The sequence below is a fragment of the Mixophyes fleayi genome, chromosome 7 (genome assembly GCF_038048845.1).
Source record: "Mixophyes fleayi isolate aMixFle1 chromosome 7, aMixFle1.hap1, whole genome shotgun sequence".
Lineage (NCBI taxonomy): Eukaryota > Metazoa > Chordata > Amphibia > Anura > Limnodynastidae > Mixophyes > Mixophyes fleayi.
This window is the reverse complement of record NC_134408.1, coordinates 107,526,251-107,542,038: the sequence shown is the minus strand read 5'-3', so window position 1 is coordinate 107,542,038 and position 15,788 is coordinate 107,526,251. Positions and strand designations below refer to the sequence as shown.

Here is a 15,788-nt window from a genome sequence, read left to right as displayed (position 1 = left end):
AAATTATGTCGAATTTGCGTACAACTCAGCATCAGGCCTTTGTGTTGACATTTATGCTTTGTCAAATAAAAGAATAGGAGAGTGGAATGTTACTCACTACTTACTGAGCTCTATATACCTCACGATACTCTGTGCCCATGCAAATGGAAAAATGGAAATCCAAGCCATAAATGTTTATGGTGAACATGCATACTGATGAACTAGTTGACTTGATGTACACTTCACTATAGCCAAATTCAACAACGTAACAAAGCAAAAACTGATGTCAATATCTCATTGGTGAAATTATAAACATACCTGATCCCTAACAGGAAACTAATTTCTATCTTATAGTATTAATTTGAATATATTGAGATCACTGAAATGATAATGACAATTGAAGACACACTGTCACAGATGCTAAAGACATTGACCCTGAAAAAGTGTCCTGATAGGTAGTGAAAAACGTGTCAGGTACCCATCATCATGTAATGATGTCATAGACGAGGGCTAAATCAAGTGAGTTGTTCCTTCATATTGGCCCCATTTGTGGCCCTGGGACTCTGCAACCTTTGAATATCAGTATACACTCCAACAATGCCTGTCATGTCTCTAATCTAATACTGTTCCTAGTTATTGTCACTATTTTTACACTGTCTTTAGCATCGTAGACGGCGTGTCTTTAATTCTTATTACTAATTTGACTTTGTTTGGCTAAATATGAAAACAATGTATAATGCATATTATTCTGCCTTGGTAGTGTAGGCAATGATTAGACTGACTGTTATTGCAGAATGGTATATGAAGCACCTTATTTCATGGTGATAATATATATCTCCCTGAGGGAGTCTTTTAAAAGATGAAATGCGTAGGGTCCGGAGTACAGTGCTGAGGACCTTTATCAAGGACTTACTCTATTGTTCCAGCTTGTGAAAAAACTTATCACCCCTCTAATTTGGGGCTATCGGGACTAACTGTGGCCACACGGTTCTGTGGATTTCAAGGAATCCCAGATAAGCTGTGTTTTTACTTATTCTTATGTATGTGAACATCCTACAAAGAGAAACTTCAGGGACCTTTGGCTCCAATGAATACAGATAAGCCTGAACATCTGTTACCTTTGGTACAAGCTCACTTAGCACTTCATAAGCACTTCATTTCACTTCATATAATACTACGCCTGCACCTTTTTCTATCCTCTATACATAGATGCACACACACGCACACACACACACATATATTTTATATATATATATATATATATATATATATATATATATATATACATACATACATACATACATACATACATACATACATATATATATATATATATGTGCCTTCTATTCATAATATTTTTATACATCCATGATTTTGGAGATCCTGCATCCAGGCACGAGAGACGTCAACAAACGTAAGTGCCTTTCTTGTGAGGAGTTACATAAATACATTTATTTATATATATATATGAATACCATATATAATATGAACCAGTGGCATAAAATCTCAAAGCATCACCTCAGACATACTATGGAAATGTGCAATGGTTGCGTCCATACATTTCTTTCAGGTTCTCAAATAACTGCTAGTTTGTTACGTTATTATGCCACCTCTGGTTACAGACACTAACTGTATGCTTATAGAGCAATGTTTATCCAGTGTATCCAGAGTTTACCTACCTTGTGTTTTATACACGCATTTCCTCCGCTGTAGCCCAATTAAACCACCACAACCGTGTTTGTGGACAGCAGCAGAGGAAATTCTTTAGATGATATGCCCATACTTCAAGGTTTGCAACATCAGAAACTCAACCACGTTTCTGGGGCAACTGCTCACCTTAAAGTTGGCATTTTGTGTATTTTATTGAACATTCGATCCAGTCTCTTTAAGATGAGGATAAGGGCTGGCCGCACTGCCTCAGCTGACCAGTCTGTGATGGGCAGCATCTCCATGATGTAACGCTTCAGCCCTCTGCTCTCCATAGTCTGTGTGTCGTAAGGAGCCAACTTCAAGAGTGAGTGGGCGATCTCTGCCAATCTAAAACAAATATCATACAAGAAACTTTATTAAATACCTCCCGATCCATTATAAATTTATCAAACTACAATGAGATCCTCACCTCATGTGTGACTTGACATCCAGGAGTTCAAGTGAGGTGACCCGTGGTTCTCCAGCCAGATTTTGCAGAATCTTCAACCTAGGACCACAGTGTTTGTAAAATTCTGTACAAATGTTGAGCAGAGACTCTCGTGGCCTTCGGAACTCTTCACGTGCAATCCTTTCATCCAGTTCTTCTCTGGGCAGTCCCTGACCTTCTTCCAGCAGGTGAAGGTTATCTCTGAGAATGGAAAATTATTAGCATAGCCTTTGTTTCGACATATTGCAAAGAAATCATGTTTACATTTCTGAAACAGTCAAGAAACCAAATACCTCAAGTTCACTCCAGCTGACATGGTGTGATTGGCTGTTGTGGCTCCTTTGTGGCCTTGGTCACCTCGGCTCATTTGAGGAGCAGTCATGGGCCTAAAATTAACATCAATTAACCTTTGTGCCAATCTTGATTATGGAAGACTTGTGCTTAGTGTATTTTTTCTACAACTCAAACATAGTTTTACTACTATACAAATCATTGATCAGCATAGGTTCTGAATAGCGATTGGGCGCCTATCTATAAAAAAATTAGCTAATCTACAGAGGGTTCTAAAAATACAAGAAACTTGGATTAATTTTCATTTAAAAAAAGATGATTTACTTATCACAGAAGTGAACTTACTATCAGCAATAATATTCAAGGTCAAACATGTATCTAATAAACTTTTCAGACACAGGACTGTGCAGATGACAAGTGGACAATACAACTGGTGGGAAGGGCTTTTCATCGTCAATATATAAAGTTCAGTAGTCGGTGAGGGAAGAAGCCACTACTCAGATTATGAAAGTCCTTATTAGAGTAAGTGGTGCAATCACATTCAATAACAGAGACACCTCACATTAGTCTCCCTGTGTAACAGGCACCAAATACTTTTAGGAATCTTGGATTAAAGAGGGAAATTGGCCAGCTGGGTTGACAAATTCTGTATGTGGCAGAAATTTTAAATTGGCAACTCCCTTAATGGGTTATCTGCCTGTGGAGTAACACAGGTCTGCAAGACACATGTTGTAGAAATTAAGAAGAGTTGAACTTAGTGAAGTTTCATCATGTTGGCAATTTAACTATGTAAGTATATATTTGACCTTGTCAGTGCCTCTACACTGTACAGAAGAGCCTGAAGGGAGGTGGCCAGGGCCGCAGTGGCAGCGATTTCTTCTCGTGCAGCTGACACAGTCTCTAGCTGGGAGGTCTGTCGTTTTAGCTTCTGCAGGTAGCAAGGAACCATCGCTTCCAACACCATCAGCATCTGGAGGCTAAGTAATGAACACAGTGACATGATGCACATTGGGTATTTCTAGAAACAAAATGCAGGTAATATATGTATGTATGTATTTATGTATGTATAATTTGTATTGGTTGTGGTAGTAGTATTGTTGTTATTATGAATGTGGTAATATTCTATTAAAGAGTGTTTAATTCAATTGTAAAAGTATGATGACATAGTTACATAAATCCAGTTGCCTATTACCATTATAAATTAAATATTCTCATGAAGAACAAATTGAACTAACCCAGGAAAACCAGAGTAATAGAGAATTTTTATACTTACGTTAAATCTGTTTCTCTGATTCCATCTGGGGGACACTGCTATCATGGAGTTGTATAAGAGGACTCAGGAGTTGGCACTTAAATATTTAATTGTTAATGTAACTGTTGACAGAACTCCTCCCGTCTGCACTCTCTGTAGCACTTCAGTGTAATTGAAAAGCTCCAAGGAATGTAATCATAAACAACATGCAACCGGAAAACTGCAGAAGAGCGGAAAGGGAGGGAACGCAGTGTCCCCCAGATGGAATCAAAGAAACGGATTTATCATTAGTATAAAAATCATCTTTCTCTTTCATCCAATCTGGGCGATACTGCTACCATGGGGATGTTCTAAAGCAGCTTCCCTAAAGGAGGGAACGCTCTGTCAACCCAGCTCGCAAAACCTTGTGGCCAAAACTAACGTCAGGAGATGCAAAAACATTGAAATGATAAAAAACGATTAAAAGTATAGACAGGTGGCTGTCCAGCAGAGCCGATCAGCCTAAGCCCTGTTACGCACAGCCCAAGAGGCCCCCACAGAGCGATTGGAATGCGCAGCCACTCGACCAGGCACAGTCTGATCCACCATATGGATAACATCCAGATGGTGGATGTTATCCAACTGGAGATGGCCTGTGTTGTAGCTGACCAGCCCCTCTTGTGGGCCTAATACAAAAGAAAAAGGGAATCCAGTGGATGTTCTGTCCATGTAAATCCGTAGAGGATGCATAACATTTAAGAGCGCTAAAGGACCCTGACAAGAAGAGACAGCCTCAGTGAATGACAACCGCTCCCCATCCCAGAAGACTGCCATCCATGGTGAATATGATCCAGGACCATGGGGAAAATGACCTGCCCTCTGTCAAGTGATCCTTCGCCAAACACCAACAGGGAGAGAGAGAGGTATCTTGGGAGGGAACTGGAGCATCTGAAAGGCCAGCTGAAGATGGGATCCAGACCATTTCGACAAGATGGCCCACTGAAACATCTGGTAATGGAACCAATAGTATGGAAGCGTTTTGAAGGTGGAGACCATCCTCCCCAGCAGCTTCATACAGAGGAGGATGGAAGGGCGACTAATGCTCTCCACACCATGGCCTGAAGAGAGCATACCATGCTGTCCGGTAGAAAGAACTTTTGTGCTCTGGTGTCCAATTTAAGGAACACTATCCACTGACAGGAAGCCAACTAGGACAAAGGGGTTGTCCGACTTGAGAACCAGAAAGAGGTTTCAACAAAAACTTGGGTTTCGTTGTCCTGCCAGGATCTGGCATATTACACCAGCGGAAAGAAGTAAAGTGATCGACTGAAGCATAGCTAATCTTTTCCATTCATCAAGCAGAAGTGTGGTGGAGAAAAAACAGTGATGGGGCCCAACCCTAATGGTCTATCATGTAACCATGCTGCATGATCCCGCTGATCCACCGATCTTGAGAGAAAGACACCCATTGGTCCCAGAACAACAGCAGGCATCCCCTTACTCCTGCGACCGCAAGGTAGGGAGGAACCCCATCAGACAGCAGGTTTCTCTTGCATTTTAGGACACCTCGTGGAATAGGAGGACCTGCCCCTCAGAGAGTGACCTCTGGACACACCTCTGGAAGACTGCCCACGGGTGGTAGAACCACCTCGAAATGGCTGATGAAAGGATCCAAACTGAGGTTGTTGTGGTTTGGGAGCATTAACAGGGAGGAAAGTGCTTTTACCTCCCATAGCCTGACATATCATGTCGTCCAGCTCGGACCAAAAAGAACAGAGCCTGTATTAGGAAGAAATTCTTCTTTGATTCCACGTCAGCATCACAGGAATGTAACCACTGAGTCCTCCCAGCTGCAATGGCTGATGCCAAGATTGAGGAATTAATGGAGGCTGCATTCTGAGCTGTCTCATATAGATGCCATGAGGCTTCCTTCAGATGCAGTGCCAGAGAAAGCAAGTCAAAATCCTGCAGACAGTCCGCGAGCTGGTCAGACCAGATCTCCATCGCTGTAGCTACTCAAGCGAAAGACATCATAGGCCTAAGTGAAGTGCCTGCTGTAACATAAATGGACTTCAAGAAACTCTACACCTTAGGGTCGTTGCCATCCTAAAGTGCAACCAAGCCAGGTACAAAGAGATTGGTATGTAGAGTCAAACCTGCTACTGGTGTATCCACCTTAGACACCTGTTCCAACTGAGCCATCTCATCCACCTGTAAAGAATTGAGGCTAGGAAACCGGCGCAGTATCACAAATTTTCTGTCCGTCTGTTCCCATGATGATTCATGATGATTCAACAAGGTCTGTCAGAGCAACGAAAGGAGGGGAGCAGACTACCCACTTATTCTGCTGCTTGAACAGTCCGGGTTCAGATGCTTCAGTGTAATATAAGTTTAATAAGTCCAAGACCTGACAAACCACTACGACCAAATCCTCCACTCCCTGACCCTTGGATGATTCCTCTAAGTCTACAATCTGAGAGTAGTCAGAGTCTTCAAATACTTCTACTTTTTCCTCAGAAGATCCGTCCTTGTCAGAGACAGGATGAGCTGAATTATGCCGCTTACGTGAAACCAGAGGTCAAGAAATGTATTTAATTTTTCTAGGCCCCTTGCCATAAGTTGACCATAAAGGTTCCACTTGGCAATGCCTGTGGGAGACAGGAGGAGTTGGATGGACAGAAGGGTCCATTCACAAATCCTCCAGAGCTGGCAGAATGAGAGCCACCTTATGAAGTGACACTGCTATAGGAACTGGAGCGATAGCCGCAGCCAGCGTAGGTATCTCTGCAGGGCGGGTTAGAAGCTCAACTTGTGCTGCTACAGAATGACCCAGCGCTGTCGTCCACACAGGTTCCTCCATTGGAGGAGGTGCACTACCTGAGGCTCGCTCACCTCGGGCATCAGATTCACAGTCCGCACAAACCTCACCTGGGCTTCTTGTCCACTGGAGAGTTTGGTCTTAAACTTTGCACAGCTAAAATATTTAACTCTAGGCGCCTTGCCCTTGTCGGACATTGTTCCACAATAGGGTTGAGATAGTATCAGTAAAACCTGCAATCTCAATTTACCAAACAGAAAGCAGGAAAAAACTTGTCTCTAGCTATCAGCCACAAGCATTACTTCCAAAGTACCTGTAGTGTATAATATATTACAAATGTTACCCTGCCAATAGTGAATGAATAAATAAATAGAATGGCACCAAGGAAGAGATTAACTGATGTGGAATGGAGCCCTCATGTGAAAGGACATGCTGATTCCCGACCGCTTGTTAGAGGCATCCGTTTTCCAGTTTGTCTCCATAACAATCTGGCCGATTGCGATGGCTTCTCTCTAAGTCCGCAAATGGCCTCTCTTGTGTCTGCTCTGTTGCAGACTTATGATGTTGACCAAGTCTCCCCCTTCTCCAATGAGCCATAAAGATGGTGGTCACCATCTTTGAACCATGGAGATCCATGCTTAAAGGCAGCGCCGATCAACCACAGCAGCAAAGACTGTGAGAGCTGTCTGGCTCTCATCTTCCAGACAGCACAGGTTTGTTATTGGGATAAACATTCCCACAGCAGACCATATCCGGGAAGGTGTGTGAGTTGTAAAGCAACACACATAAAAACCTACAGCGGTAATAAAATCAAAATTAATAAAAATTAATGAAAATAAAACAATCAATTACAATAATAAAAATAGCTGAACAACATCCTAAATTAAGCCCAACTCCTTGGGCACTTAACAAACGGTGAGGAACTACAGGGGTTGCAGTGGGGAGAAATTCTGTCGACAGTTAGTCCCTTCATACAACCCTATGGTAGCAGTGTCCCCAAGCTCGGATGAAAGAGAAATTGATTGATGATCAAGCAAATACATTATCATTAACACTTCCTCTAGAAGATGTAAAACCATTTTATATTGCTTTACTATTTCATTTCCAAATAGACATCCGAAATAACAGGGACCAGTTACCTGCGGAAGGACTCTGGAGCATATGCTACAACTGTCACACACAGCTTTATGCACTCACTGATGGAAAAGGCCATATCTTCATTGCCATAGCAAAAATCTGCAAATATTAACACATTAAATAACATTTAATATGTACAACAAAGATAAAATTACACCAAGTTTCCTCCATTGATATTAGGAGCACAATAAGAGTGTGGTTGTTGGAGAATGTGTATTTAGATCATTTAAAGGTTTATTTTTAAAGCTGTGCGTGTTATAGCATTTCTTTTCACTCACTTATGTAAAATAGGCAGTGGTTTTATAAACCCTTTAGGTTTTATATAGTAACTCTTGGGTTGACTTTGCTCGGGGCAGAGCCGTAACTTTAAATTTTAGCACCTTGGGCGAGAAGACAAACTATCCCCCCTTTAACTCTCAATTTTCACCAAATGAACCTAAAGTATTCATAAACTGTGCCCCCCTTCAGCGCTGCGCCCTGGGCGGTCGCCTCTCTCGCACAGCCCTGGTTACGGCCCTGGCTTGAGGTCTCACTTATTTTTTTACACATATCCCCACACCACATAGGGACCTGGAAGAGCCTCTAATGTATTTAGAAGGGGTCACGTCCATTTTTGGGAAATGCTGTGGAAAAATCACAGAAAGAAGAGGTATAAATCTGCACTTCCCTCGCAGGTATTAAGTGCTGCTAACATACATCCACAATCTATATCCAAAAGGGCAATATAGATATAAGAAATACAAGGAGCATGCACCTGCTAACATGGTCTGTTGGTGCTGGGTGCTTAAGGTGTAAAGGAGATGATGGTGTGTTTAATTATATTAGGGATATTTAAATAAAAGATCTGACTTTGTGACTTTATAATTACCTAATGATTTAAGGGGTCGTTCAGCTTTCACCAGCTCCAAGATATCCAAAATATCAGCTGTTTCTCCCTCTAAGGACTGGAGAAGGTCAAACAGGCACTGAGCAGACACTCCCTTACTAGACGAGCCGCTGCTCACTCCATCCTGGGGATTAATATGTTATGTTACATGTGTTAATGACACCAAATTAACATTTTCGAACCAAAAAGAAGCTATTGTGTATCAATGTCAGCTATATATCTCAATTTCATACACTGGCCATAATTATTATCAACTTAGGGAATGTTATTTTGGACACAATATATTCTACATTTAGAAGAAATTTGTGTACATTTTATTTCTCAACATGATTTGTTCATTCACAGGAAGCACAGTCCAACTGAGGGAAAGGCAATATATTTATTTATCTGAATTTAGCTACTACAACTTTAACTGGAATTTGAAATAGTGGTAAAATAGATGTGCTAACTGCAAACATATGGTGTAAACATGCATGAACAACATGGAAATACATGTAGACCAATTACATCCAAACAAAGGCAGGTAGACAAAAGTAAAATCAAATATCTATAGAGAAAGAGAAAAAACTAGATAACGTCACACAGAAAAGACAGAATCATCTAAGATACTTAAAATGAATATAGATTCAAAAATCACAAGAGAAAAATAATCAAAGCACTAGAGAAATAGCCGAGAAAAAATGTTTGCATAATACCAATGCATACCACAATACAATACAAGAAAACAGAAAGGTAGTGATATTGCAGTGATATAACAAGTGAGAGAACGTCATATTAGGAGGCATCTTACAGGAAGGTCTAGCAGAGGAGCAACGCTGGCAAACAGCTGAAGCACAAAAGGTTTGCGGTGCAGTACGTAAAACTGTCGGCAAGCAAATTCAATGGCTTGGCGTAGTTGTGGGTTACTTTCATAGTCGGCATAGACCTGAGTAGAGAAATGACCAATGGTTCAGTCATGTTTATGAAACACAATACAATATTTAGTGGTCGCCTAAACTGAAGCAGATACTTAACGGCAGTGGAGAAGGTAACTTATGAACTGGAAAGTATGCCTGCAATGTATTTCATGAATGTGCACTCTCTACCCATTTAAATAACTTGCTCCACAAAACAAAATCTTGTTTTTGCATGTGGGCTTAAATACGGTACACAGGTGTGTCTAGCTCGCATTTAGTAATGAATTCCACCAATCCACCCTGCTGCTCCCATTAGAACATGCAGAATGTTGCGCCCCCACAAACACCACTATGTTTTGGCATTTTACTAAGCATTTGTATAACCATAATACTGCACATTTCAACAGCAGGTTATAAATGGAATCTTAAGAAGCATAACTTTTGCCACATTACTGGGGATTAATATCAGCTTATTTATAGATATGACAACTGACTGGTTATGGTATTACTGGGCACTACTTGTGTGCTTATTCCTGGAAATAACTACTGTTGTACTTATAACACCCTCTGATCATATCAATATGCATGTTACTACTGTTGGGTATGATATCATGAATTATATGTGTGCCACTAGAATGAGCTTTGTATTGTATGCCAGTTATTTTAATTTTAAAAGGCACTGACAGTGGTGGCAGTAGAAAGGCTTGAATCACAGATAGATAGATAGATAGATAGATAGATAGATAGATAGATAGATAGATAGATAGATAGATAGATAGATAGACACAAACACAACATTTTAGGGAAGAGAGAGAATTCTCTGATATTCAGGATGGTAATCTGGTAATCGTATAAGTAAATATTCTAACTGCTCAACCAAATCTAGTCATGAAAGGTATTGTTATAGTCTGTGTGAATGTAGCATGCTGTCATAGACACATGCTACATTTCACTGATATTCACTTACTTCTTTCCATAAATTAATAACTTATTCGTATTAAATTGACATTCTGTAACATGATATTATTCCATGTTGCACCTCCCATATTGTACATTTTAGTGAGCTGTGAAAATATTGATGGTTCCTTACACAATGCAGCCTCACTCCTCCCACCCAATGATCATTTGTTCATTATCCTCTTTTGATGCTAAACCCACCCATACATCCTTCACTTGCCTGTAACATGGTGGGCAGAATCCACTGGTACCCACTGAGTGAGAAGAGGTGGTTGAAATGTACAGCTGTGTTAATGACAGTAGCAGCATATTGCCTGAGGAGGGCACTGTCTTCTGGGTGCAGAATCAGAGCTCCATTGAAGACATTAAGGAAAAGCATTATCTCATCACCCCAGGGGAATTCACTGGGCATGCCCAAAAACATCTCCTCCAGAAGTTTTATCCACAGGCTCTTATGCAGTGTATCCAAACCGAACAGCTCTTTCCCACCTAGGAGGATAACAGAGGGGATTTTGTAAAAATTGTCAGTTTATCCTTACTAAATAAAGGACTTGTCAGTAAGGTGTGTACAAATATTTAACAAGCAAAACAATGGATTTTAATAGTAAACACACACCTGTCATATTAATACTACGTGGTTCTGAACATCGTAGCACAGGTATCTGCATTGTAGTTCTAAATGTAACAACTTTTTTTTACTAATATTTAGTAACACCTCCCAAGTACCCTTTAAGTTTGGAACCCCCATCTTTACTGGATCACAGACGTTCACTGCCAGCACTGCCAGGTGGTAAAGGAGAGAGCTGTTAGCAGTGCCAGCTGGTAAAGGAGAGAGCCGTTAGCACTGCCAGCTGGTAAAGGAGAGAGCCGTTAGCACTGCCAGCTGGTAAAGGAGAGAGCTAGTAAAGGAGAGAGCTGTTAGCACTACCAGCTGGTAAAGGAGAGAGCCGTTAGCATTGCCAGCTGGTAAAGGAGAGAGCTGTTAGCACTGCCAGCGGGTAAAGGAGAGAGCTGTTAGCACTGCCAGCGGGTAAAGGAGGAATTGAAATTCCTGCTCAATATATTTACAGTAATCCTGGCTCCTGATTAAACAGAAGCAGCAGGTAATTCAACCATGAGGTGTGTTCCATAAACCAACACTTAGCTGCTTCAACAGCTAGAACGTCTGCCAGTGTGGCACCGAACTCCTCTCTCTTATACTGGCTGTCAGCGTTAACTGCATTCCAGAAAAGGGATGGGTCAGGGTGGGGGAAAGGTTTGGAGGGAACCAAAGTTGTACACTGGAATGTGTGTCCTTAAATATCAGTGACTGTCCAATGGTGGAAAACTACTTTAATAATTAGTGATTACCTCTAAATCTTCTACAGGTGTAAAAAAAAGGCATCTAATATTGTGCAGGTACCTTGGGGATCATTAAAAAGTGAGAACTCTGCATCAATGGCACTACGAGGAAAAGAGGGCAGACGCAAGAGGTCTTCTTGTAGCATAGACACATGAGACTGCTTGTGGGCAGTGGGTATCTTCTGTGTCAATGATATTAGGAACAGAACTCGTCCGACTTCCTCCAATTTCCGAGTAAACACCTGCGAAAATTGAAAACATTACAAATGAGTAAATGTAGGAAATATCAAACACAGGATGGGTCCTTTGTATGTGTCAGCATCTGTACATTCTGAATGATCCACTTAGATTCTCATAAATATCTAGTGTAACTAACAACGAGTGGTTTCCAACTGTCCACATAACTATTTAAAACTCTCTTACTATAACCGTAACGTTCTGGGGGTAAATGTATCAAGCTGAGAGTATTCCGGCGGGTTTGAAAAGTGGAGATGTTGCCTATAGCAACCAATCAGATTGTAGCTGTCATTTTGTAGAATGTACTACATAAATGACAGCTAGAATCTGATTGGTTCTTCAAACCCTCCGGAAAACTCTCAGCTTGATACATTTACCCCCTGGTCTGGGATCGCAGAAAAGCCCAGCCCAACTACCAAGCTTACCACATTCGTAATCACTGCTATGGTGCACACAGTGTAAAGTTTATTATACTTTGTTACTGGTGTTAAAGTCACACAACAGTTATTATTGTTCAATATTAAGCAATTACCAAAAAATTATTAATAGAAATCTGTTTAAAAAATGACACAGGACGAAGTGCTTGAGATTTAGGACTGGAACCCGGTGTTATGGATCAGCAAAGTTTCTGAGAACTGTCTCACAGATTTGATACAGTTATTTGTTATGTATCCAATCTTAATGCCTGCACATTGTGTAAAGGGTGTAAACATTGGTTTGATGTTATACTATTGTGTACACACATACACAAATGTTGGAGACACTGCATTTGAAGTACAGGAAATTACATCTAAACTATTTGCTAGTTGCAGATCCAATTTAATCAGAAAATGCAAGAAAATATGTAAAATTTTGTACCTGCTTCTGAATTAGTTCTTGGCCTTTTTCAGGTGGCATGTGTACCAGATTCAGTTGTGGTGACACTGATCTCCGAAATGGATAAATGTCACGTACATAGGTCTGTAAACAGGTTAAACAGACGAATAAAAAATACAAACCACAGCAGTCATTGTCTATTGCACAAACCTTTTTGTACATGATCCTTTCCCCATTCCTCCACTAAAATGTCAATCTCTAATTTTGACTGTGATTGGTTGGTTGGTGATTGGTTGGGAGAAGTTTGATAGGGGAACACAGGGTTGGGAGGGGCTATCAATGCATTGGTTGACAATTAAAGCGCGCACACGGGGGGGTGGGGTCTGTACACCTCATAACAGATATTCCATTTTACTGTTTTCACTTAATTTGATATATTGGTTATAAGATTAAGAATTTCTGAGTTATAAGACATTGGTAACCTGTTTAATATTCATACATAAAAGTTAATACAGTTCACGCAGCTTATTACCCTCAGGCTTTCTACTTACCTTGTTGTAATGGGTCAGATTCCACCGTTTGTCCATTAGAAAGTAATTTGCAGACTGGGAATCAGCTATGTTGAAAAATTCCAGACATTCCTAACAGATATAGAAAATATAGCTGAAAGAAGCAGTGGTTTCATTTCAAGTTAATTAAAATTCCTTAAATCCATATATAATACATTCCTAAATCCAGTGATCTTTACTATATATTAATTCATTATCTATCAATCAATATATGACATAATCATTGTTTGATATAACCATTGTATAAATCCACTGGTCATTATTTAGACCACATCTGTCATCAGAAAAAATCATTTAGTTTCATTGCCCCGAAATATATACACTTTCATCCAATGCAGGGGGCACAGCAGTGTTGTATAGTGTCCATGTGCTATGGAAATTAACAACTCTGCTTGCTTATATAAATACATTATTGGAAAGCACAGAAGGAAGCTGTAAATATAAAAAATATTTAAGGGATCATAACATAAAGTGATCTGAGCATGGACAAGCACTATGAGGCCCATAGGATCACTGGTATGCAGTACTTTCCTGTATGATTGTACCGTGGTACATGTATTGTGCTGATGCACAGCTTGCAGACCAACCACAAGTTTGTGCAGGTTTCTGCATTGTGCTAGTATTTCTATATTCCCATACATATGCCCACGTTGCACAAGCAGGCGCAATGGTGCAAAGGTAGACACACATTTTTGCACTGCATTATGTTTATCATAAATGGCCCTTATTGCCCTTTGTTTCGTTTTTATTTTGCTAATATTTGTCTCACCTTTAGCAGTGCTTCAAATTGAGTGTCTTCATGTACTGGCAGTTGGGTAGGTATATCACACTCATTCTGTCCATGAACTACTAGTGTCTTTGTACCTGCACAAACACAAATCACCTCAGTAAAACCTTAATAACTGTTGTAAAATTCGGGAGCAAATTGTAGCAATGCTCTTGGAGAACCTCTCACCTGGCATGGATGCTGTGACTAGAAGTTTAACCTCACATTGCTCCTTTTTCATTGTTTGTTTCAGGTCTTTAAAGAATAGACCTTCCACGTACCCAACTACTTCCCACAGGAAGGTCAGGGTTGCTGAAATGGCATCCATGCCCCATTCACACGGTGTACGGACAAAGTACATAATTAGGCCAACCTAAGAAAATGAATGATTCACAGGGATTAGGAACAACAAGGAATAACTACAAATACTTTCCTTTCCTAAAAATGGCAAAGATGTCTGGAGCTTGAAAGACCCCAGAACGCAGCACTCAAATAAAATATGTTTAAAACAAGTATAATGGCATAGTTGTCTACTCTCCTGGAATGTCAGGGAAACTCCTGAATTTCTAGAAGTTCTCCCAGACTCTCGGGACAGCTGTGCTGCCTCCCACATCCCACCCACTTCACTAGAGAATACTAGAGAACCGCAGCATCTGGTCCCGTCCCCACTGCATTGTGCTGCATATTGCGGCATTGCATAGTGAGGACAGGGCCATGATGATGCTATTTATGTGTCCATACACCCCATTATCATCATCATCAGTTATTTATATAGCCCCACTAATTCCGCAGTGCTGTTCAGAGAACTCACTCACATCAGTCCCTGTCCCATTGGGGCTTACAGTCTAAATTCCCTAACATACACATACACATACAGACAGACAGAGAGAGACTAGGGACAATTTTGATAGCAGCCAATTCACCTACCAGTATGTTTTTGGAGTGTGGGAGGAAACCGGAGCACCTGGAGAAAACCCACGCAAACACGGGGAGAACATACAAACCCCACAATCAGCATCAGGCTCTAACACATTGGCAAGTATGTATAATCGTTCTATAGACCTTTTATAGCCCAGAAAAGATATGACCAGTATTTCATAGTACACAATGCTCTATGTGTTGAGCTCACCAAATAGTTGAAAAGAATATGCGAAGTTTGTGCAGGGAAGTCTCCAATGTTCAAAAGCAGCTTTCTCAGCATGTAGATTAGCTCATCCTGAAACAATTATTAAGAGAAGGTTTTTGTCAGTGACGTTACCAAGTCATAATACTTGTCAGAAATCACAGTGTACATTGCTGCTAATGCAAAATAAATAAAAGGAGTAGTGACTGTTACCTGTCGGTTACTGATAGTAAGTTTTTCCAGGAAATGTCTCAGGACAGTGGATGGATCCTCAATTAAGCAATTCCAGAGCACTTGCTGGGCTACTGCACTCACTATATGACCAATGATAGAGACAAAATATTCATTTTAAGAGGAATTCTGCACTAGCCATAGGCTGATTGTTGTCATGTTATGTATCAAGTGAATTAAGCATTTGACTCACTCAAAAGATCTTCCCACACATACATGCATTTGACTACTGCAATCTACTTGGGTCTCCCAGACAAACTGCAGTTGGTACAAAATGCAGCAGCCAGACTGTTAATTAACCAGCTCAGTTTCTGCCACATGACGCCAGTTCTCTATTCCCTTCCCTGGCTGCGTGTAAGATGGTGAATTAAAT

At 40.6% G+C, this 15,788-nt stretch overlaps 1 protein-coding gene across 28 annotated transcripts in view; it reads right to left on the bottom strand.

Moving 5' to 3' along the window:
• Window positions 1–15,788, bottom strand: part of UNC80 (unc-80 subunit of NALCN channel complex) — a 157,723-nt gene that overhangs the window by 49,182 nt on the left and 92,753 nt on the right. For all 28 annotated transcript variants that reach the window (XM_075180285.1, XM_075180288.1, XM_075180290.1 and 25 more), the window contains 15 exons: window positions 15,398–15,498; window positions 15,191–15,277; window positions 14,251–14,434; window positions 14,065–14,159; window positions 13,278–13,367; window positions 12,769–12,870; window positions 11,735–11,915; window positions 10,553–10,821; window positions 9,270–9,404; window positions 8,462–8,603; window positions 7,596–7,692; window positions 3,214–3,384; window positions 2,410–2,502; window positions 2,099–2,317; window positions 1,816–2,016 (listed from right to left, as the gene is read on the bottom strand). In XM_075180285.1, coding sequence (XP_075036386.1) covers window positions 1,816–2,016; window positions 2,099–2,317; window positions 2,410–2,502; window positions 3,214–3,384; window positions 7,596–7,692; window positions 8,462–8,603; window positions 9,270–9,404; window positions 10,553–10,821; window positions 11,735–11,915; window positions 12,769–12,870; window positions 13,278–13,367; window positions 14,065–14,159; window positions 14,251–14,434; window positions 15,191–15,277; window positions 15,398–15,498 — 2,167 coding nt within the window. The remainder of the gene's footprint in view (window positions 1–1,815; window positions 2,017–2,098; window positions 2,318–2,409; window positions 2,503–3,213; window positions 3,385–7,595; window positions 7,693–8,461; window positions 8,604–9,269; window positions 9,405–10,552; window positions 10,822–11,734; window positions 11,916–12,768; window positions 12,871–13,277; window positions 13,368–14,064; window positions 14,160–14,250; window positions 14,435–15,190; window positions 15,278–15,397; window positions 15,499–15,788) is intronic.